This window comes from Saccopteryx bilineata, chromosome 2 (genome assembly GCF_036850765.1).
Source record: "Saccopteryx bilineata isolate mSacBil1 chromosome 2, mSacBil1_pri_phased_curated, whole genome shotgun sequence".
NCBI classification, from domain to species: domain Eukaryota; kingdom Metazoa; phylum Chordata; class Mammalia; order Chiroptera; family Emballonuridae; genus Saccopteryx; species Saccopteryx bilineata.
The window spans coordinates 192,335,377-192,358,463 of NC_089491.1; the positions used below are offsets into that span (position 1 = coordinate 192,335,377).

General features: G+C 43.7%; 1 protein-coding gene and 1 long non-coding RNA gene across 7 annotated transcripts in view; one reads left to right on the plus strand and one right to left on the minus strand.

Annotated features, from left to right (window-relative positions):
- IFT88 (intraflagellar transport 88) overlaps nt 1–23,087 on the plus strand; it is a 154,045-nt gene that overhangs the window by 94,278 nt on the left and 36,680 nt on the right. For all 6 annotated transcript variants that reach the window (XM_066258992.1, XM_066258995.1, XM_066258993.1 and 3 more), the window contains 4 exons: nt 6,577–6,763; nt 9,268–9,376; nt 10,368–10,518; nt 11,060–11,175. In XM_066258992.1, the coding sequence (XP_066115089.1) occupies nt 6,577–6,763; nt 9,268–9,376; nt 10,368–10,518; nt 11,060–11,175 (563 nt within the window). The remainder of the gene's footprint in view (nt 1–6,576; nt 6,764–9,267; nt 9,377–10,367; nt 10,519–11,059; nt 11,176–23,087) is intronic.
- LOC136325138 (uncharacterized) overlaps nt 1–23,087 on the minus strand; it is a 67,886-nt gene that overhangs the window by 3,502 nt on the left and 41,297 nt on the right. The window contains exon 2 of the long non-coding RNA XR_010729210.1: nt 4,017–4,227. This is a non-coding gene — a long non-coding RNA (uncharacterized lncRNA). The remainder of the gene's footprint in view (nt 1–4,016; nt 4,228–23,087) is intronic.

Sequence of the window (23,087 nt, forward strand, 5' to 3'; positions counted from 1 at the left end):
AGTGGGAGTTGTCAGGATCATGGTGTGTGGATCTGTCCATGTGAAAGTCAGTCCTTGGATGATGTAATGCTGGAAGTGCCTCTTGGACAGTGTTTGAACAGTTTGCTCAGTGACCTATAAAACCTGCAAGTACTTAGGGAAAGGGTATTACATTTCTACACTTTGCAGTTAGAGTTTAAGTCCTTCTAGCTGGAATTAGCAGCAGGTCCCAGCCTATAATAGGCATGGGGCATTGAGATAAGAGGAACAAAGGAGATACTAAACATTAAATAAAGCAATAAAATCAGACTGTCAATACCCACAGTAGAGATCTTTGAGGGATAAATAAAACTTAAATATTCAAGCATAGTAGATGGCCCTTGTGTTTACAAGAAATGAGATTAGCTTATCTACTACTTGGAAAAAATACCTTAGGCTCATGAACGATGTCCTTGGGCCTTCAGTGGCAATTCCCAGCACGCTGGGCAAGGTCAGGTCACAGGTAGCTGGAGCAGGGCTAGAAGAGACTGAACCCTCCCTCCATGGAGCAAGGGGGCAGCTTACCTTCTCATGTCCCTCTTTCCACAGCACAGGTGTGTCACCGGTGGGGCCGGGAAGCTTGGCAGGCTTCAGTTCAATGACCTTTTTTTCCACTCTGGAGCAGGGCCTTGATGAAATGCTATGAAACCCCTTAGGGTGCTGGAGCCAAAAGCTGGTATTTCCTGACTTTTTTTGGGCCTTATTTGCATTTTCTGTTACTTCCTTGGTCATTATAGACCTTAAAAGCCATGCTCAGCCCTGGCCGGTTGGCTCAGCGGTAGAGCGTCGGCCTAGCGTGCGGAGGACCCGGGTTCGATTCCGGCCAGGGCACACAGGAGAAGCGCCCATTTGCTTCTCCACCCCTCCGCCGCGCTTTCCTCTCTGTCTCTCTCCTCCCCTCCCGCAGCCGAGGCTCCATTGGAGCAAAGATGGCCCGGGCGCTGGGGATGGCTCTGTGGCCTCTGCCTCAGGCGCTAGAGTGGCTCTGGTCGCAACATGGCGACGCCCAGGATGGGCAGAGCATCGCCCCCTGGTGGGCAGAGCGTCGCCCCTGGTGGGCGTGCCGGGTGGATCCCGGTCGGGCGCATGCAGGAGTCTGTCTGACCGTCTCTCCCTGTTTCCAGCTTCAGAAAAATGAAAAAAAAAAAAAAAAAAAAAAAAAAAGCCATGCTCAGAAGATCTCACTGAGGGGCTTGACTAAGAGAAAAATTGGGAATTCAGTGTTAAAAGAAGCCTGTTAGACCGAGGAAAGAAAAGATTTGATCTGTGGTGGTAGGTGGTTGGAGACTGTGGAGGGTCTGAGTTTGATAGGGTGAGACTTCAGGTGGTGGGGGTTAAGGCGATGCCTACATAGACTATGGACTAAGAATGAAGTTGAGCCTTAGCAGAGAAGACAGGATAACACTTCATAGTGAGGAAGTTAAGAAGGGTGGAGGTGTGTCTCCTTGAGGCAGGCAGGGAGGGGCTGCAGAGGAGTAGGTCATCTACATATTATAAGAGAGTACTAGTTTTGAGATTGCCTGCCACTAAATCCTGAGCTAGTGCCTGCCGAAACAGGTGTGGGCTGTTTTTGATCCCTTGGGGTAAAATAGTCCGAGTAAGTTGCTGGGCTGCATTAGTGTCTGGGTAAAGGCAAACAGAAAGTAAGAGAGGAATGGTAAAGAAGGCATTCTTGAGGTCTAGGACCATGAAGTGAGTGGTGTTTGAGGGAATGTGTGACAGTAACTTGTAGAGATTAGGGACTACTGGATGGAGGGGAATTACTGCCTCATTGATTAGGTATAAGGCTTATACGAGGTGATAAGCTCCTGAAGGTTTTCGAACAGGAAGGATGCGGGTATTGCAGGGAGAGTCCATGGGGATGAGTAAACCTGGTTTATGAGGTGGATAATTACTGGTTTAAGGCCTTAGAAACAGACAGTTACACATTAAAAAAAGACTTCACATATTATGAATAAAGGAATTTAAATGAGCGTGCTTTACTTGTTTCAATTCACTAGAAATATTTTCTGACAAACAATGAGACAAGACAGATTACTTACTCACATAGCTTAATATACAATTCTGTTTTTTAAGTTTTTCAAGATGGCAGGGAGTTGCCAGCAAAGAGGGGAGGAAGAGAGAAAGACGGATGGACAGTATGAGCAGCTGGATGGAAAAAAGGAGAGTCAGATTCTGCAGGAGGAGAGAAGGAGGTTAAAGTATTGGTGTGACACCACATGGTCAGAGGAGTCAAAAGGATTTAGAGCTCTGAGGAGAGAGGAGAGGGCAAGGAGGAAAGAGGCACAGTCACAGTTTGTAAGGAAGGAGGAGGGGTTGGAGAGGAGACAGACAGAACTGCAGTTTGTAAGGAGAGAAGAGAGGTCAGAGATGAGACAGGCACAGCTTCTAAGGAGGGGTGTAAAGCCAGTAGGCATGGCCAGGGCCACCACTATCAAAGCAGTCGCCTGGCCCATGCAGGTTCGCATTGGATTCGGACAGTCGGTAAAGAAACAAAGGAGCCAAAAGCAGATGGGCTGTCATCTTTAATTCTAGCTTGCACCCGGCGGGCAAGTAAAAATACACACTAGGCTCCAAAACCCAGTCACATTCAGTGCTCACAAAGCCACTGACTTATCCGAGTTTCCTAGAATCAAAGGTTTCTAGCTCACCAGCCTTATTCTCCTCAGTTCCCCATCTCCTTCCTTATCCCAGATACAAACTCTACACAAACTGGCATCTCACTCAGCACTCGGCCATCTTGGCTGCTTCTCCTGGCCACATGGCCTCTTTCCGCTGCTCTCTGCTCTGCTTTCTCATGCTAATCATCCCAGGAACCAAGAGGGCAAGCTCTCGCTCTGACCCCATTTTATATTGTAGCTTCACAATCTCTAATCCAATATACAAAGTAGGGAAGTCTCTAATACAAAGTCACTTCTCTGAGGCATGATTGGATTGTACCACCCCACATCAAAAAGGGTGGGAAAGGCTTAATCCCAAAACCAAGCCCCAGGCTACAAGGATTCTCAACACACATTAATATCACCTGGGTGACGGCCTCCTCATGGGCAGCGTAATCTTTAACAAAGTGAGCATAATACATTTTATCTGCCCAACAAGGGGGGAGGGGACGAAGAACACAGTGGAGAGGGGAGAGGCCCCTGGCCAGCAGGGGAGGAGAAAGAGACTGGTGAAATGAGAAAACAGGATTTAGTGAAGGGAAGAGCTTTCTGGAGAGAAGAGACTCCAGCAAAAAGATTTGCTGAGAGACTAGAGAGGGGTCCCAAGAGAGGGGTGCCCCGGGGGTCAGGCAGGAGAAGGAGAGAGTTTGAGAGTCCGCGGAGAAGGAAAGATTAGGAGCAGAGGTTTTAGGTGAGGTTTCTTTGGCCAAAACCGGCCTGCGTGTGGAACAGAAAGTACAGAAATTAAGGACAGGAGAGAAAGGAGAAGAAAGCCTGCACGTAAGGAATTTCTGATGCCTTCCCCGCCCGGTGGCAGAAATTGTCAAGATCTCTTAGGATATTGTAATCGAATGTCCTGTTTTCAGGCCAATGGGAGTCATTGTCTAGTCTGTACTGAGGCCATGCCATGTTACAGAAGAAGATTAATTTCTTTGGTTTGAGGTCTGAGAGACCGAATTTGGTGAGGATTTTTATGAGACATCCTAGAGGGGTCTGGTCGGAAGGCTTAGACCCTGAAGAGCCCAGAGTGGAGACAGGTGAGCAAGAGGGGGCGTCCCCGCCTTTTGTCACTGTCTCAAGAGGAGAGAATCTCCGTGTGGGGGAGTCGTCCCTGATAGAGGTCGTCACCACCTGTCAGGGAGTTCCGAGGATGAGAAGTCCGAGAGAGTGGAGAGGTTTGGCTAGGCGCCTAGTCTTCCGTGCAGTCCACTGAGACTGAGTCAAACCCCTCAAAACGTGAGGCGTGTCAGAGAAAACTGTCCAACCAGAAAGGGGTGTTTTTAGAGAGAAATTTAGAGGCCAACCGGGAAGGGGAAGGGGAAGGGAGAAACTCCTTACCTTCTGGTCCAGCAGGGGTTCAGGACAGGGTTAAACTGCCGGCCAATCAACCCACAATTACACGTCCAAACAGAATCAGGGAGTAAGCCTGGGACGAGCTGCCGCTGCCCATTGCTTCCCTGGTTGTAAGTTTGAACGGCAAAGAGGGATCGTCCAGGCAGTTAGTACCCTGTCCCGGGTTTCGGCACCAAATGTTGGAATCCATGGGAGTCTGAAAGACCAGAGTAACAGGCTTTATTGAAAGGAAGAAAGGAACCCTGCCGGGCACTCCTCCTGGGGGAGAAGAGCACCGGTTACAGACTAGGGGCGAGTTATATAGTGTTTGGGAGAGCCTGAGGGGATACTGAGGCAAAAGTCCTGGTATGTCCGGAATGCTCCTCCTTGGGGGGCTTCGAGCATGTGGGTGTTGAATCAAAAGTCCTGGTATGTCCGGAGCCCCTCCTTGGGGCGGCTTGTCAGCTTTTTGGAATTCCTCTGTCTCAGGGTCAATAGTCCAGTAAGGGTGAGGTCTGACAGATAAGCAGAACATCAAGAGGGCAGTTTGGAATTCACGCATCTATCACTATTCAAAAGTGGGGAGAGGGAGGCTCTGGTCCTTAACAGTTCTGTAACCTAGTTAAGTGTGTCCTGGATGTGGGAAAAAGGAGTGTTCCTTGATACGGGCCCAGCTCTGACTCCTGGTGGGTGGTCCCCAATTATTTGATCTCTCTGGCTCTTGCCTCTGCCCTCTGAGAGCACCCTTTTACAGAAAAAAAACAAAAAACAAAAAAATAACTTTTTTTGCAGTTGATTAACTTTCATAGCCTGCTTTTCGTCCAGAAAAATTGGACTGTGCCCATCCCTTTAATCCAAGCTGGCAACACTTTTGTTAGTACAGCTTCTTTAAAAACTTGGTAAATCTTCTATAAATCTTCCTGGGGTGTCCTGTATGCCCCCAAAGCCACAACCATAATTCTCTTCAAGGCAGGCCCTTCTCTACTTAGATGTATGAGGCTCTGTAGAGCAGAGCCCCAAAGCTGCTCCCTGAGGGAAAAGGTTGGCTCAGCTAGGCAGTAACCTTAAATTTGAGATGTTTCCAAAGGTGACACCGCCACACCCTTGATTTGATCTCTGCCCTGCAGTCATTTCTTACTTTGAGGGTATTTTGTCACCAAGAAAACCTGAAGACATGAAATATATTAAATGCCACTGAATTATACATTTTTAAAAGATCAATATTTGAATTATATTGCAATTTTTCAGAAGGTTAGTGAGGGAAGCAGTCACTGGGGGTGTCATGGGAAAAGGGACAGAAATCAGAACACCACAGTAGTGGAGAAGCTGTGAGCTCAAAGGTAAAGAAGGGGGTCACTGGTCAGTAAATGAGTGGCCAAGCACATCCAGAAGCCACCCAAAGAGGGACTTGCCTTCATGGAGCAGCTGCCTCCCCTGGGTCCACTGCCATGTCCCAGAATGGATGTGGGTTGCTGTGGTCAGCAGGGACAGTGCAGTCAGGAGGAAAACCAGGTGCATGGTGGCAGTGAGTGAGGACAGGTAGGACCCCAGCATTTCTGCCTCGGGCCTGCATCTGACAACAGGGAAAGGCCTGAAGAGAGGAAGGCCACTGCTGCACACCCTGGAAGTTCCCTTCAGCCAACCCTGGACAAGAGCCACACAAGGAAAGGGGTTCTGGGAACTGTGGCTCCTGGGTTAGTCAAGCTGACATGATACCAGTGGCCATTCCACCAAAGTTTTTTTTTTGTTTGTTTGTTTGTTTTTTGGTTTTTTTTTGTTTTTTTACAGAGGTAGAGATAGACAGGGACAGACAGACAGGAACGGAGAGAGACGAGAAGCATCAATCATCAGTTTCTCGTTGCGCGTTGCGACTTCTTAGTTGTTCATTGATTGCTTTCTCACATGTGCCCTGACCACGGGCCTTCAGCAGACCGAGTAACCCCCTGCTGGAGCCAGCGACCTTGGGTCCAAGCTGGCGAGCTCTTTGCTCAAGCCAGATGAGCCCGCGCTCAAGCTGGCGACCTCGGGGTCTCGAACCTGGGTCCTTCCGCATCCCAGTCTGATGCTCTATCCACTGCGCCACCACCTGGTCAGGCTCCACCAAAGTTTTAAGAGGTCCATTGGCTCACATGATTGGTGGCAGGGTCCTGATAGAGCACTTGACAGCAAGACAGGGCAAAAAAGATGGGTTGCTAGAAATGTAGGACCTAGTAGGTGACACGCCCAGTGTGACTGGGGCCAACAGATAGTGCTGCTTTCACAGAGCCTTCAGGGCCTGAGTTCTGGGAACCAGTGTGTAGTGCATAATGACAGGAAGTTTGGGCATTGAAATGGAACCACCTACTTATAACTAGTGATGTTATTCAAGCCATGAGCCTGTGGACACATCAATCAAAAGACACTCGGATAGTTGCCAGTGCTTGATGAGTACAGATCTTTGTAAATAAACCTGTCAAGACCAGCATATGTGAAATATTTGTTTCTGTTTTTCATGTCTGTAATCTCAGAACAGTCAGGAAAAATATTTGATGAACTTCAAATAATCTGTATATGTTTTGTACTTTAGGAAAACGAATATGCACAGGCCAGCAACTATGCAGATTTAGCAGTGAACGCTGATAGATATAACCCATCTGCCCTCACCAACAAAGGGAACACAGTGTTTGCAGAGGGTGACTATGAGAAGGCAACTGAATTCTATAAAGAGGCTCTGAGAAATGATTCTTCTTGTACTGAAGCACTTTATAATATTGGTAAATAAAACTGGCAAAATGGGGGGGGGGGTCCTGCATTGTAGTTATTTTTCCATCTCTCTCTCTTTTCTTTTTTTTTTTTTTTTTTCTTAATGAGCTCTAAGTCGTTAAGAGAAGGAGTTGACTTGCTTGTAACAAGGAGTTGGAAAGAAGACTCTTGATTTATAGGTTATTTTTAATGGAACTAATGATTCTGAAGCTGTGCACCTGTAAATTGGCATAGCTGTTGCCATATTGCTCTCTAAAAGGACATTCCCAATTTCTGTTTCCACCATGGTGTCTGAGACTGATCCCTGAGTCCTGCTAGTACTGCATATTATAATTAAACTTTTGCCAAACTGATAGTTGGGAGTAAAATCTCATTTTCTTTTTAATTATGAATAATTTCAAACAGAAAAAATAAATGTCCATGTACCTACTACCTATATTTAATAATTTTTTTGTCTTATTTACTTACATTTGTTTTTAATAAAATGTCACAAGATTTGAAGGCTACCTCACTCCCTTCCCTGCTTGTCAAGATCACTTGAAATGAGTGCATTCCTCACTGTTCATGAATTTGGCACGTTGCTTACACAGCTCAGTGCAGTGCTCTGTCTCGTTTAGGTTACATAAGAAGCTTGTTTTCCAGTTCTCTTGTCCCTGCATCTTGGTTTATGTGTGTGTTTTATCTTCTCCTTCATGTCAGGCCCCTCCCTTTGATGTTTGAGTAGCCTGGCTGTGTCCTCTTGTTCCAGAGAGCGCTGCTGAGGCCACGGCAGAGCGATGCCAGTACAGAGGAGTGAATGAGGCTGAGTGCTGGCACCCTCCACAGGCCCCCCACTCCCCTACCCCTTCCCCGTCTGACCTGTCCAGCTGGGGAACTGCCCATCAGGCAGGCGGATCTCTGCTCCCAGGGAAGACAGCAAGGAACCCCTGGCTGGCTGAGAGGAGGGGAGGCAGGGAATTTGCCATTTTAGGTGGAGTGTAGGAGAGCCTCCCTGAGGTGACAGACAGTACAGTCATACTGGTGGGGGGGGGGGGAGCATGGCCTTTGGGCATCTGGGAAAAGAGCCGCTCCTGATGGGGAAGTGGAGCACAAAGCTCCCTGCACAGGGCGTGCACAGCTGTGTTGATCCTCTTTATAAGTCTCAAATACTGTCCTCCTCAGTTGCTTGACTTTATAATTTTTGTCAAACAGAATTTTTTTTTATTTCACACAAATTTTTCTTTTTTTTTTTTTTTTTTTTTTTGTATATTTCTGAAGCTGGAAACAAGGAGGCAGTCAGACAGACTCCCACATGCGCCCGACAGGGATCCACCCAGCATGCCCACCAGGGGGCGATGCTCTGCCCATCCAGGGCATTGTTCTGTCACAACCAGAGCCATTCTAGCGCCTGAGGCAGAGGCCACAGAGCCATCCTCAGCGCCAGGGCCAACTTTCGCTCCAGTGGAACCTTGACTGCGGAAGGGGAAGAGAGAGACAGAGAGGAAGGAGAGGGGGAAGGGTGGAGGAGCAGGTGGGCGCCTCTCCTGTGTGCCCTGGCCGGGAATCGAACCCGGGACTCCTGCACACCAGGCCGACACTCTTACCACTGAGCCAACCGGCCAGGGCCTACAAATTTTTCTTTTTTAAAAATTATGCCTTCAGCCTGACCAGACGGTGGCGCAGTGGATAGAGCGTCGGACTGGGATGCAGAAGACCCAGGTTCGAGACCCCCGAGGTTGCCAGCTTGAGCGCGGGCTCATCTGGTTTGAGCAAAATTCCACCAGCTTGAGCCCAAGGTCGCTGTCTCCAGCAAGGGGTTACTCGGTCTGCTGGAGGCCCACGGTCAAGGCACATATGAGAAAGCAATCATTGAACAACTAAGGTGTTGCAACGCTCAATGAAAAACTAATGATTGATGCTTCTCATCTCTCTCCATTCCTGTCTATCTGTCCCTGTCTATCCCTCTCTCTGACTTACTCTCTGTGTAAAAAACAAACAAACAAAAAATTTTAATTATGCCTTCACTTGTTTATTGCTTTACAAAGCCCTTCCCTAAGATTTTCCTGTTTTTTCATAGTTTACAGCTTTGTTTTTTCTGTTTAGTTTTTAAAAAAAACTTTTCAATTTATTCAAAATAGGAAGAAATTCAAAATGGGAATCTACATCTTTTTTTTATGCATTGGCAGTGGTCCTGGCAATCATGTATGACTGGTCCCTTAGTTCTCATTCATTTTAAATGCCTGTTAACTAAATTTTGTAACTGAGTCAGTTTCTGAACTGTTTATTCTGTTCCGTTAATCTTTTTGCCTGTACCTCTTCCCTACCACACTCTACAATCAATAAAGCTTTATATTCACAGCATATTTTGGTGTCTGACAAATATTAGTGGAACGTCCTGCCTCCAACTTGCCCTTTAAAAAAAATCTGTTCATCTTTATTTTTCTTCTGGATAAATATTTACATGTACTTAAATGTTCATTCTGTTACATTGAGAAAATTTCTTATACTTTTTCTTTTTTCTTTCCTTCTTTTTAAGGCTTTACCTATAAGAAGCTAAGCCGGCTTGACGAGGCCTTGGACTGTTTCCTGAAGCTGCACGCCATCCTGAGAAACAGTGCCCAAGTTCTGTACCAGATAGCCAGCATGTATCTGTGAAAACCTAGGCGCCATCCTTCATTCAGTCAGCTGGTGGTTGAGTATCAGTTATTACCTAAGCTTAAGGCTGTTTGAATACATTTCCTTATTTTAATGTTTTTCTTATGGTATCACATTTTTCATCATTGAAAACAGGAGACTCTTGGCCCTGGCTGGTTTGCTCAATGGATAGAGTGTCAGCCTGGTGTATAGATGTCCCAGGTTCAACTGCCAGTCAGGGCACATAAGAGAAATGACTATCTGCTTCTCTCCCTGACCCTCTCCCCCTTCTCTCCCTCTTCTCTTCCCACAGCCAGTGGCTCGATTGGTTCTAGCATTGACCTGGGCACTGAGGATGGCTCAGTTGGTCCCAAGCGCATCAGCCTCAGGTGCTGAGGATAGCTCAGTTGATTCAGTCCCAGACGTGGGTTATCAGGTGGATTCCAGTTGGGCTGCATGTGGGAGTCTGTCTCACAATCTCCCTTCCTCTCATTTAAAGTGAAAACAAAAGAGGAGACTCTTTTTCAAAAAGTTTTTGATTGGAGTAAGTGTGAACAAGCTATCTGAGAGTATGCAGAGGACCCACTAGGCACAAAGCCCCCCCAAAATACATAGAACTCCTTATTTTGGGCTTTTAATCTAATTCAGGAAACTCACAGGACAATACATGAAACTATTCCCTTAATATTGAGAGTATTACAAGAGGTAGGATGATTGAACACAACATTCAGGCATTTTTATTAAGGACAAACTTAGGGCAGTGCTTTGGAAGTTGGTCTCAGTGGGTGGCAATAAGGTGGAGGAGAAGCCCAGTGTCCCTATGGAACAGGAGTCACAGTGCTCCCCACTCTCATTCTCCTCCCTGAGGGAACCCGGAGCACAGGGTACTAAATAGCACCTCGCTAGGCTAAGGAAATGTTTTATTGTAATGTAACTTTTAGGTTTGCTTATTGATCAATGGGTTCAGAAAAACTTTGTTATCCTTAACTGAAACTGTTCAAGATACGAATTAATGGAAGACCCCAATCAAGCTATTGAATGGTTAATGCAGCTGATCAGTGTTGTGCCAACCGATTCTAGAGCTCTGTCTAAACTAGGGAAGTTATACGATGGCGAAGGAGATAAGTCCCAAGCGTTTCAGTACTACTATGAGGTAGGTGGATAATCTTAACTTTCCTTCTACTTTTTAGCTTTTATGAATTGTTATAAAAAAGATAGCGAGCCTTTTAATTTATAAAATTTAGAAATGCTTACTAGTTTTTAGATGAGCAATAATATAAAATAAAAGCATTTGTGGAATATAAAGTTAGTTTTTGCTTAATTTTAATAAGACACAGGAGGATAGCTTAGCTATATATATTTTAGTGCTTGAGGCTGATGCTCTGAGCTATCCTCAGCGCCCGGGCTGGAAGCATGATTTTTATCTTTTTACTCTATTACATATTTAATTTAATTCAGATTATGTTTTAGTACATCAAAAAGATATTTATAGGTAGTCAAAAAATGTGTTGAGCAAATCTTGTTTTCTAAATCTTGTATAGTTTCAAAAAAGGTTCAAGTGCATGTGACAGCTCATACTTCTTTATTAAGAAATTTCACACTGGATAAATTAATTCACTCAATAGGTAAAATGTTCAAGAAGTGAATTTTTCATTGGCACTGAAGTTGATTGTCATGCTCCATGGTTTCTCTAGTCGTACAGGTATTTCCCGTCTAACATTGAAGTCATTGAGTGGCTTGGAACCTACTACATTGAGACCCAGTTTTGTGAAAAAGCCATTCAGTACTTTGAAAGAGCTGTTCTCATACAGTAAGTAATCATTGTAATTTTGTTTAATGAAATGTCTTCTGGTGGCTTTGATTTTATTTATAGAATTAGATTCAGATAGACACATTAGGTTCATGATCAAGTATTAATGAACATTCATTCACTATTTTCATTTTCTTGTACTATGTTCCATTTTACTTGGTCTTTATAGTGATATAGTTCCTTTTTAAGCAAAAAATTTTTGAATGCCTGCTTTAAGGTACTTTTCTTTATTTATTTTTCTTATTTACATCTCAGCAAACAAGTATTATTTATCAATCAGAAAAACGACTATGGCCCTGGCTGGTTGGCTCAGTGTTAGAATGTTGACCCGGTGTGTGGACGTCCCAGGTTTGATTCCTGTCAGGGCACACAGGAGAAGTAACCATCTGCTTCTCTTTCCCTCCTTCTCCCCGGTCTCTTCTTCCCTTCTCACAGTCACTGGCTCAATTGGTTCGAGCATCAGAGCCTGGGCACTGAGGATAGCTCGGCTGGTGTGAGCGTCAACCCGGGCAGTGAGGATAACTGAGCATCAGCCTCAAGCGCTAAAATAGGGAGCGTCAGCCTCAAGCGCTCAGTAGTCAAACATCAGCCCCAGATGGGAGTTGCCAGGTGGAATTTGGTAGGGGCACATGCAGGAGTATGTCTATCTCCATTCCTCTCACTTAAAAATAAAATGACTATCTCAAAAGAGTCACAGGAATGTAAAGTACAGCATAGGGAATATAGTGAGTAATATTGTTTTTTGTTTTGTTTTAATTTTTCTTAAGTGAGAAGCAGGGAGACAGAGAGACTCCTGCATGTGCCCCAACCAGTATCTACTTGGCAAGCCCCCTACAGGGCAATGCTCTGCCCATCTGGAGCTGTTGTTCCATTGCTTGGCAACCAAGCTATTTTAGTGTGTGAAGTGAGGCCATGGAGCCATCCTCAGCACCTGGGCCAACTTTCTCCAACCAAGCCATGGCTACAACAGGAGAAGAGAGAAGGAAAGGAGAGGGGGAGGGGTGGAGAAGCAGATGGTCATTTCTCCTATGTGCCCTGACCAGAAATTGAACCTGAGACGTCCATATGCTGAGGCCAGCGCTTTACCACTGAGCCAATGAGCAGGGCCATAGTCAATAATACTGTTATAACTATGTATGTGCTAGGTGGGTACAGGAAATATCAGGAGGAACACTATGTGAAGTACATGATTGTCTAATTACTCAGCTATATACCTGAAACTAATACAAAATAATATTGAGTGTTAACTATAATTGAAGAAATAAAAGTTTACTTCACTTTCAAAAAATAGAAAAAAGAAAATGACTATCTTGTTCCTAGCACAAAGTTTTGTTTTTGAAATATTTCAATATATAATCAATATACATTGTAAATTAAAAATTAAACTTTTAAAGATGTCTTTAATTTCATATCAGAATGTTTTGTACATGAATATTTTTAAAAATGCATGAAATATATCATATCCTGCTTTGTATTTGGCCCAATATAATTTAAACATTTAATATGGCTTTGAGTCATTTGCATGATAAAGAAATGTTTAATAATTTGAGTGATCTCTGGGTGGAAATTTGTATTAGGCAGTTAATTTTTATGACCTTTGCTTCACATGAACACATTGACAGTGATAAAACTAACAAGCATAGAGGGATGGTTTTTATTTAGTCATATGCTAGAGATAAAGCTGCAGAGGTAACGCACTATAACCTTGTTATCATACTTAACCCTAGTTCTAACCCTAGCTGTTAGTTAGTTCACGTCAGACCTTTTCTCCTCTGGGGCTCCATCTACCATTGCTCCCAACTGATTCCTCCTTGTGAATGTCACGTGTTGCTTCGTCTAGTTCATACTCTTCCTTTCTGTCCTATCAGTAGTCTGTCCTTAAGTGTTGTACTCCCCACCTTCACTGAGCTTCACCTGTTCAGGTTAGCCATTTAGAGCTCACATAATTGATTGTCACCCAGCACATCTTTGCCAATAAAGTCTCCCATTATAACACCCAGTTGTCTGAACATAAGCTCCGTCCTCACTCCACTCTCCAGCGTGCCTCTCTTCACCTCCTTCCCCTCGCAGTCTGTCCAGGCTTCAGTTCTGAGCCTGTCCTTCCCAGGCTGCTTCACTGCTCACAGCCATGCTTTTTCTTGCCAACATTCTTTGGTTACTTTGCTGCCCCATTTGTCCCCCAAAATGTCATGGATTGATCCAATCCTTTCACTCTGTCTGCAGCCTGGGAAGCACCGTTGGACATCGATTATGTGACCAGGTAAACTGATGCCAACGTGTTACATGAATACTGCTCATCAGTCTGCTGTGTTTCGCATTAGCTCCCCCTTTAGTGTTCTCACAGATCACCTCGGTTCTTCTGTGTTGTGCTTCAGTTTCCGTGAGAATAGAAGCCTTTTCCAGGAGCTCGCCCAGTGTGTCCCTCTCCTGCTTCCCTGTACATTTGCTCCCTGGGATTGCCTCCTCCTCTAATGACAGACACTCCACACGCACTGATTACCCTCTTCCAAGCGTTTGCTTTCTGTGCTGTACATCTGCATTCACTCTATGGAGGGTGGTTTCCATCTTCCTGGGTGAGAACATTTGGGAATAGATGATGGTAGCGATTGTACACATTGTGAACATAATTAATGCCACTGAATCCTGTACCTAAACATGGTTAAAATGAGAATTTTTTATCTATTTTAATCATAACTTTTTTGAAATTATTAATGTAGTATACATAAGCTTTTGACTTACACACTTTTAAGTGGGTGAGTTATATGTTCCATGACTTGTATCTCAAAGCTGTTACAAAAAAGGATGCGTGCTATGTTATCTCATTCATGTGAAGTTCAGAAACAGGCTAAGTCACCAGTATTGAAGTCAGGATGGTAGTTACATTCACAGGTGAAGGAGGAATGGTAGAAGGGACCATAAAGGAGGCATCTGAGGTCTTGGCGGTGTCCTGTTTCTTGAACTGCAGGGCATTACGTGTGTATTCGCTATACAACACTTTACAGAGCTGTACAGCTTTGTGTTGTGTACTTTTCCACATATCATACTTCACAATAAAAGATGTAAAGTTGAAGAAAAAAGACAATACAAGCCAAGACAGGCAGTACTGCCCCACCCAATGGATTCGTTTGGAAATGCGAGGGGAGGGACGTTGGTCATGATGCTGGGGATGCAGGGTCAGTATCAGGTGGACAGCGGCCCAGATGATGAACACTCAGTGATGTGTAGAGGGCTTACACTGAGAAAAGCGTCACCTCCAATGCCAACAGCACCTTCCACCAAATATTGCACTAGAATAGAATGTGTTTGCTTGTGTCTTTGTCACTAAAATGTCTTTTAAAACTCTAAAGTTCCTTTCTCTAGGGCCATTTGGGGTGCTTAGGGAAAGATGTCGACCTGACTGCTGCCGTCTGGTAGCTCCAGAAGCAACTTCCACCTTGTTCTCCAGTTCTCATTTCTCACCTCAGACTAGTGAGGCTGGCCACAGCCTCCCTGAGCAGCCCCTGAGGCACGGCGGCTGCTCCCCAGTCACACTGCTCCTCCATCTTCCTGCGCTAGTGTGCACCTCCCTCCCTCCCCGCCCTGTCCTGAGTTCATCTTCATCCTTGTTCTGTCCTGCTGAGTCCGGGGCTCCAGCGTTCCTGAGATTCTCGAAAGATCTGCTGCTTCTCTTCCTGTGCCCTTGGCACACCCTCAAGTTCCAGCTTCAGCTGCCCTACTGACAGCAGTGTCTGTCTCCTTGTCCATGCCCATCCCTTGTCTGTAGTTTTATACCACTTGACTTTCATAGGGAGCTTGAGGTGGCTTGAGGTGGCTTTTCTCTTTTTTGGTTTTTGTGGTTAATTTCCAGAGGAGACATTGTGACATAAAAGGTCTTTGACATCTGGAAACCAAGTTGTGACTCTCTTTCAGGTGCTTATTTATTCCAAACACAGAGATCATTCTTCCCGGTGGCAGTTTTTGTACTGTATCTCATTGCTTGTGGAAGTGTGAAACAAAGGGTTACTGTAAGATGTTATGTTCATATACACTGTTTGGAGGGTGGCCTTAGACGTTGCTCTGACCCTCTCTGGTCTGTTTCTTTCTTTAAAGTGAACACATGGAATGAAATACTGCCTGAGGCCACTTTTATTTCTAAAGTTCCATCGTTCTCTAACTCAAAACCAAGTCGTTGCAGATTTAAAATACTTAAAGCTCTATTTATTATGTTTTACTAGGCAATGAATGACCAATTTGCTGGAATTTTTTTAGTGCGTTATTTTAGATCAGGGGTAGTCAACCTTATTATACCTACCGCCCACTTTTTTTTATTTTACTTATTGATTTTTAGAGAGAGAGGAGTGACAGAGAGAGAGAGAGAGAGAGAGAGAGAGAGAGAGAGGAGGAGCAGGAAGCATCAACTCCCATATGTGCCTTGACCAAGCAAGCCCAAGGTTTCGAACCGGTGACCTCAGTGTTCCAGGTCAACGCTCTATCCCACTGTGCCACCACAGGCCAGGGCTTACCGCCCACTTTTGTATCTCTGTTAGTAGTAAAATTTTCTAACCACCCACCGGTTCCACAGTAATGGTGATTTATAAACTAGGGAAGTAACTTTACTTTATAAAATTTATAAAGCAGAGTTACAGCAAGTTAAAGCATATGATAATAATTACTTACCCAGTACTTTATGTCGGATTTTCACTAAGTTTGGCAGAATAAATCTTTATGAAACAACTTACTATATATAGTTAAATCTATCTTTTTATTTATACTTTGGTTGCTCCTCTACTGCCCACCATGAAAGCTGGAAGGCCCACTAGTGGACTACCACTGTTTCCTGTTTTATTTTTTATTTTTTTTAATAATTATTGCAATAACTTTATTTATTTTTTTTACATTTATTATGTTACATACCCCTCACCCAAAGTCAAATTATCTTCCATTGCCTTCTATCTGGTTTTCTTTATGCCCCTCCCCTACCCCCTCTCTCTCCTTCCTCCCCAACCCCCCGGTTATCATCACACTATTTTCCATGTCTCTGAGTCTCATTTTTTTCTTCTTTTTTGTATTTTTCTGAAGTTGGAAATGGGGAGAGACAGTCAGACAGACTCCTGCATGCGCCCGACCGGGATCCACCCGGCATGCCCACCAGGGGCGACACTCTGCCCCTCCAGGGCGTCGCTCTGCCTTGACCAGAGCCACTCTAGCGCCTGGGGCAGAGGCCAAGGAGCCATCCCCAGCGCCAGGGCCATCCCTGCTCCAATGGAGCCTCTGCTGCGGGAAGGGAAGAGAGAGACAGAGAGGAAGGAGAGGGGGAAGGGTGGAGAAGCAAATGGGCGCTTCTCCTGTGTGCCCTGGCCGGGAATCGAACCCGGGTCCCCCGCACGCAAGGCCGACGCTCCACCGCTGAGCCAACCGGCCAGGGCCTCTGAGTCTCATTTTTATGTCCCATCTATGTATGGATTCATATAGTTCTTAGTTTTTTCTGATTTACTTATTTCACTCAGTATACTGCTATCGAGGTTCATCCATGTTATTGTAAATGATCCAATATCATCATTTCTTTTTCTTTTTCTTTTTTTTTTTTGTATTTTTCTGAAGCTGGAAATGAAGAGGCAGTCAGACTCCCACATGCGCCTGACCGAGATCCACCCGGCACGCCCACCAGGGGGCGATGCTCTGCCCATCCAGGGTATCGCTATGTCGCGACCAGAGCCACTCTAGCGCCTGGGGCAGAGGCGAAGGAGCCATCTCCAGCACCCGGGCCATCTTTTTGCTCCAATGGAGCCTCGGCTGTGGAGGGGAAGAGAGAGACAGAGAGGAAGGAGAGGGGGAGGGGTGGAGAAGCAGATGGGCGCTTCTCCTATGTGCCCTGGCCGGGAATCAAACCCGGGACTCCTGCACGCCAGGCCAACGCTAATGTCATATTTCTTATGGCTGAGTAGTATTCCATAGTATATATGTACCAAAGCTTTTTAATCCACTCGTCCACCGACGGACACTTGGGCTGTTTCCAGATCTTCGCTATTGTGAACAATGCTGCCATAAACATGGGGGTGCATTTCTCCTTTTGGAACAGTGCTATGGTGTTCTTGGGGTATATTCCTAAAAGTGGGATAACTGGGTCAAAAGGCAGTTCAATTTTTAATTTTTTGAGGAATTCCATACTGTTTTCCATAGTGGCTGCACCAGTCTGCATTCCCACCAGCAGCAGTGCAGGAGGGTTCCCTTTTCTCCACATCCTGGCCAGCACTTAATCTGTGTTGTTTTGTTGATGAGTGCCATTCTGACTGGTGTGAGGTGATATCTCATTGTGGTTTTAATTTGCATTTCTCTAATGATTAGTGATGTTGAGCATTTTTTCATATGCCTATTGGCCATCTGTATGTCCTCTCTGGAGAAGTGTCTATTCATTTCTTTTGCCCATTTTTTTATTGGATTGTTTGTCTCCCTGGTGTTGAGCTTTACAAGTTCTTTATAAATTTTGTTTATTAACCCCTTATCAGACGTATTGTCGAATATGTTCTTCTATTGTGCAGTTTGTCTTTTTATTCTGTTCTTATTGTCTTTAGCTGTGGAAAAGCTTTTTAATTTGATACAGTCCCATTTGTTTATCCTGTCTTTTATTTCACTTGCCTGTGGAGATAAATCAGCAAATATATTGCTGCGAGAGATGTCAGAGAGCTTACTGCCTATGTTTTCTTCTAAGATGCTTATGGTTTCACAGCTTACAATTAAGTCTTTTATCCATTTTGAGTTTATTTTTGTGAATGGTATAAGTTGGTGGTCTAGTTTCATTTTTTTGCAGGTAGCTGTCCAATTTTCCCAACACCATTTATTAAAGAGGCTGTCTTTACTTTACTCCATTGTATGCTCTTACTTCCTTTGTCAAATATCAGTTGTCCATAGAGCTGTGGGTTTATTTCTGGGCTCTCTGTTCTGTTTCATTGATCTATATGCCTGTTCTTATGCCAGTACCAGGCTGTTTTGAGTACAATGACCTTGTAGTATAACTTGATATCGGGAAGTGTGATACCTCCCGCTTTATTCTTCCTTTTCAAGATTGCTGAGGCTATTTGTGTTCTTTTTTGGTTCCATATAAATTTTTGGAATATGTGATCTATATCTTTGAAGTATGTCATTGGTATTTTAATTGGTACTGCATTGAATTTATAAATTGCTTTGCATAATATAGACATTTTAATGATGTTTATTCTTCCTAACCATGAGCACGGTATATGCTTCCACTTGTTTGTATCTTTCTTGATTTCTCTTATCAATGTTTTAAAATTTTCCAAGTACAAGTCTTTTTTTTTTTTTTTTTTTTTTTTTCCGAAGCTGGAAACGGAGGCAGTCAGACAGACTCCTGCATGAGCCTGACCGGGATCCACCCGGCATGCCCACCAGTGGGTGATGCTCTGTCCATCTGGGGTGATGCTCTGCCGCAATAAGAACCGTTTTAGCACCTGAGGCAGAGGCCACAGAGCCATCCTCAGCACCCGGGCAAACTTTACTCCAGTGGAGCCTTGGCTGCGGGAGGGGAAGAGAGAGACAGAGAGGAAGGAGAGGGCGAGGGGTGGAGAAGCAGATGGGCGCTTCTCCTGTGTGCCCTGGCCGGGAATTGAACCCGGGACTCCTGCACGCCAGGCCGACACTCTACCACTGAGCCACCCGGCCAGGGCCCAACTACAAGTCTTTAATCTCCTTGGTTAAATTTACTCCTAGGTACTTTATATTTTTAGTTGCAATAGTGAAGGGGATTGTTTCCTTAATTTCTCTTTCTGACAATTCATTGTTGGTGTATAAAAATGCCTCTGCTTTCTGAGTATTAATTTTATATCCTGCCACTTTGCTGAATTCATTTATCAGGTCCAGTAGTTTTTTTACTGCGACTTTAGGGTTTTCTATATACAATATCATATCATCTGCAGATAATGAGCTTTACTTCTTCTTTTCCAGTTTGAATGCCTTTTATTTCTTCTTCTTGTCTGATTGCTGTGGCTAGTACTTCCAGGACTATGTTGAATAAGAGTGCTGGGGAAAAAAAAAAAAGAGTGGTGAAAAGGGGCACCCCTGCCTTGTTCCTGATCTTAAGGGGATTGCTTTTAATTTTTGCCCATTGAGTATGATGTTGACTGTCAGTTTGTCATAGATGGCCTTTATCATGTTGAGGTATGTTTCCTGTGTTCCCACTTTGCTGAGAGTTTTGATCATGAATGGGTGCTGAATTTTATCAAAAGCTTTTTTCTGCATCTATTGAAATTATCATGTGGTTTTTCTCCTTCCTTTTGTTTATGTGATGAATCACATTGATTGATTTGCAAATATTGTACCAATTTTGCCTCCCCAGAAAATCCCACTTGATCATGGTGTATGATTTTTTCATATATTCCTGTATCCGGTTGGCAATATTTTGTTGAGGATTTTAGCATCTATATTCATCAGGGATATTGGCCTATAATTTTCTTTCTTTGTGTTGTCTTTGCCTGGTTTTGGAATCAGAATTATGCTCGCCTCACAAAAGGAGCTTAGAAGTCTTCCTTCCTCTTGAATTTTTTGAAATAGCTTGAGAAGGATGGGAGTTAGTTCTTCTTTGAATATTTGGTAGAATTCAGTTGTGAAGCCATAAGGCCCAGGACTTTTCTTTGTTGGGAGTTTTTCAGTAACTGTTTCTCATTTGTTATAATCAGTCTGTTTAGGTTTTCTGATTCTTCCAGATCGATTTTTGGAAAATTGTATGTTTCAAGGAATTTGTCCATTTCATCTAGGTTGTCTAGTTTTTTGGCGTACAGTTCTTCATAGTATTTTCTTACAATATTTTGTATTTCTGTTGTGTCAGTTGTTATTTCTTCACTCTCATTTTATTTATTTGAGTTCTCTCTCTTTTTTTCTTGGTGGGTCTGGTTAAAGGTTCATCTATCTTGTTTACCTTTTCAAAGAACCAGCTCTTGGTTTCATTTATCCTCTGTATTGTTGCTTTAGCCTCTATGTCATTTATTTCTGCTCTGATCTTTATTATTTCCTTCCTTCCACTACATTTAACTTTACTTGCTGTTCTTTTTCTAGTTCTGCAGGGTCAAGTTGTTTATTTGAGCTTTTTCTAGCTTCTTAAAGTGTGCCTGTAGTGCTGTGAGCTTCCCTCTCAGTGCTGCTTTCACTGTGTCCCATAAATTTTGAATTGTTGTATGCTTATTTTCATTCGTTTCTAGAAATTTTAAAATTTCTTCTTTGATCTCATTGTTAATCCATTTGTTATTTAACAACCTGCTATTTAGTTTCCATGTGTTTGAGAATTTTTGAGTTTTTCTGCTGTGGTTGATTTCTAGTTTCATGTCATTGTGATCAGAGAAAGTGCTCGATATGATTTCAATCTTCTTAAATTTGTTGAGACCACTTTTGTGCCCTAACATGTGGTCTATACAAGAGAATGTACCATGAGCACTTGAAAAGAATGTATATTCTGCTGCTTTAGGGTAAAAGGTTCTGAAGATATCTATTAAATCGAGTTGATCTAGTGTGTCCTTTAAGTCTGCTGTTTCTTTGTTAATTTTCTTTCTTGAGGATCTATCTAGTGATATTAGTGGGGTATTGAAATCCCCTACTATTATAGTATTGCTGTTGATCTCACCCTTTATATCCCTCAAAGTCTGCTTTATATATTTAGGTGCTCCTATATTTGGTGCGTAGATATTTATAATAGTTATATCTTCCTGTTGGATTGCTCCCTTTATCATTATGTACTGGCCTTCTTTATCTCTTACTATATAGCCTTTGTTTTAGAGTCCATTTTGTCTGATATAAGTATTGCTACCCCAGCTTTTTTTCATTTTCATTTACATGAAATATTTTTTTTATCCTTATACCTTCAGTCTATGTGCATCTTTTGTTTTAAGGTGTGTCTCTTGTAGACAGCATGTGTACGGGTCCTGTTTTCTTATCCATGCAGCTACCCTATGTCTTTTGATTGGATCATTTAATCCATTTACATGTAAGGTTATTATTGATATGTAGTTGTTTATTGCCATTTTATTTTTTAAAGCTATATTCCTCTTTTGCTATATTCTTTTTCCAGTTTGATCTGTTTACAACAGGCCCCTTAACATTTCCTGCAGCATTGGTTTGATTGTAATGAATTCCTTGAGATTTTTTTTGCTGGGAAGCTTTTTATTTCCCTTCAATTTTAAACAATAGCCTTGCTGGATAAAGTAGTCTTGGTTGTAGGTTCTTGTTCTGCATTACTTTGAATATTTCTTTCCATTCCCTTTTGGCTTCAAGTGTTTCTGTTGAGAAGGTGGATGTCATCCTTATGGGGGCTCCATTGTAAGTGATAGCCTTTTTTTCTCTAGCAGCTTTTAATATTATATTTTCTCTTTATCACTTAGCTTTGGTATTTTAATTATGATGTGTCTTGGTATAGATTTCTTTGGGTTTCTCTTTCATGGAGTTCTCTGTGCTTCTTGAACTTGTGAGAGTGTTTCCTGCATTAATTTTGGGATGTTTTCAGCTATGATATGATTGAACAAAGTCTCTATCCCTTGTTCTTTCTCTTCTTCTTCAGGAACCTCTATCATGCGGATGTTATTTCTCCTCATGTTGTCACAGAGTTCTCTAAGAGTTTCCTCAGACTTTTTGAGTCTCTTTTCTTTTTTTTTTTTTTTTTTTTTTTTTGTATTTTCTGAAGCTGGAAACGGGGAGAGACAGTCAGACAGACTCCCGCATGCGCCCGACTGGGATCCACCCGGCACGCCCACTAGGGGCGAAGCTCTGCCCACCAGGGGGCAATGCTCTGCCCCTCCGGGGTGTCTCTCTGCCGAGACCAGAGCCACTCTAGCGTCTGGGGCAGCGGCCAAGGAACCATCCCCAGCGCCCGGGCCATCTTTGCTCCAAATGAAGCCTTGGCTGCAGGAGGGGAAGAGAGAGACAGAGAGGAAGGACGGGGGAGGTGGAGAAGCAAATGGGAGCTTCTCCTATGTGCCCTGGCCAGGAATCGAACCCGGGTCCCCCGCATGCCAGGCCGACGCTCTACCGCTGAGCCAACCGGCCAGGGCCTCTTTTCTTTTTTCTGCTCTGCTTCCATGCCTTCATTCAACTTGTCCTCCAACTCGCTGATTCAATCCTCAGCTTTATCCACCCTGTTTTTAATTCCTTCCATTGTGGTCTTCATTTCTGATACTATATTTGTCATCTCTGACTGATTCTTTTTTAATATTTCAGTGTCCTTTTTTATGCTTGCTAATTAGGTCTCTATCCCTTGGTTCATAATGGATGGTTTGTATCAGTGGATGGTTCGTAATGACCATCCATTGTTGTTCTAAGATCCCTAAGCATCCTTACAATCATTATTTTAAACTCTGCATCCGTAAATTTGGTTATTTCCATATCACTCAGTTCATTTCCTGGAGATTTGTCTTGTGGTTTCATTTGGATTGCACCTCTCTGTCTTCTCATTATGTCTGTGTATTTGGGTATATTGTTTGTAGAGCTGGTTGAGTCTAGGCTTGGTGTTGTCTGCCTCCAGTTTTCAGTTGTGTTATTTCTAGGTCCCACATAACAAAATTAAATGCTGGTGAGGATGAAGATCAACAGGAACTCTTGTACATTTCTCAGCTGCCCATCCGGGCGCTGCCGGCCACCGACCGAGTTTCCCTCCAAAAGTCTCTGATGTGTTATTTCTGATGTGGGAGAGTTGTTATGGGGTGGTCACCGGGGGTTTGGGAGCGGGGCCCGCGCCTTCAACAGAGCTGCAGTCCTAACCTGCCATCTGGTGGCATTTTCCACACACCAATCTGACTACCACTGTTTTAAATCCTATGTCTTACCAATGCTATCTGTAGAATAGTACTAATTTCCTTTACTGAGAGGATGGAGGAGAGAATTAGGCATTCATTCAAGTAAATGAGCTTGTTTTGTTTCTGCTAAACTAGGTTCTGATG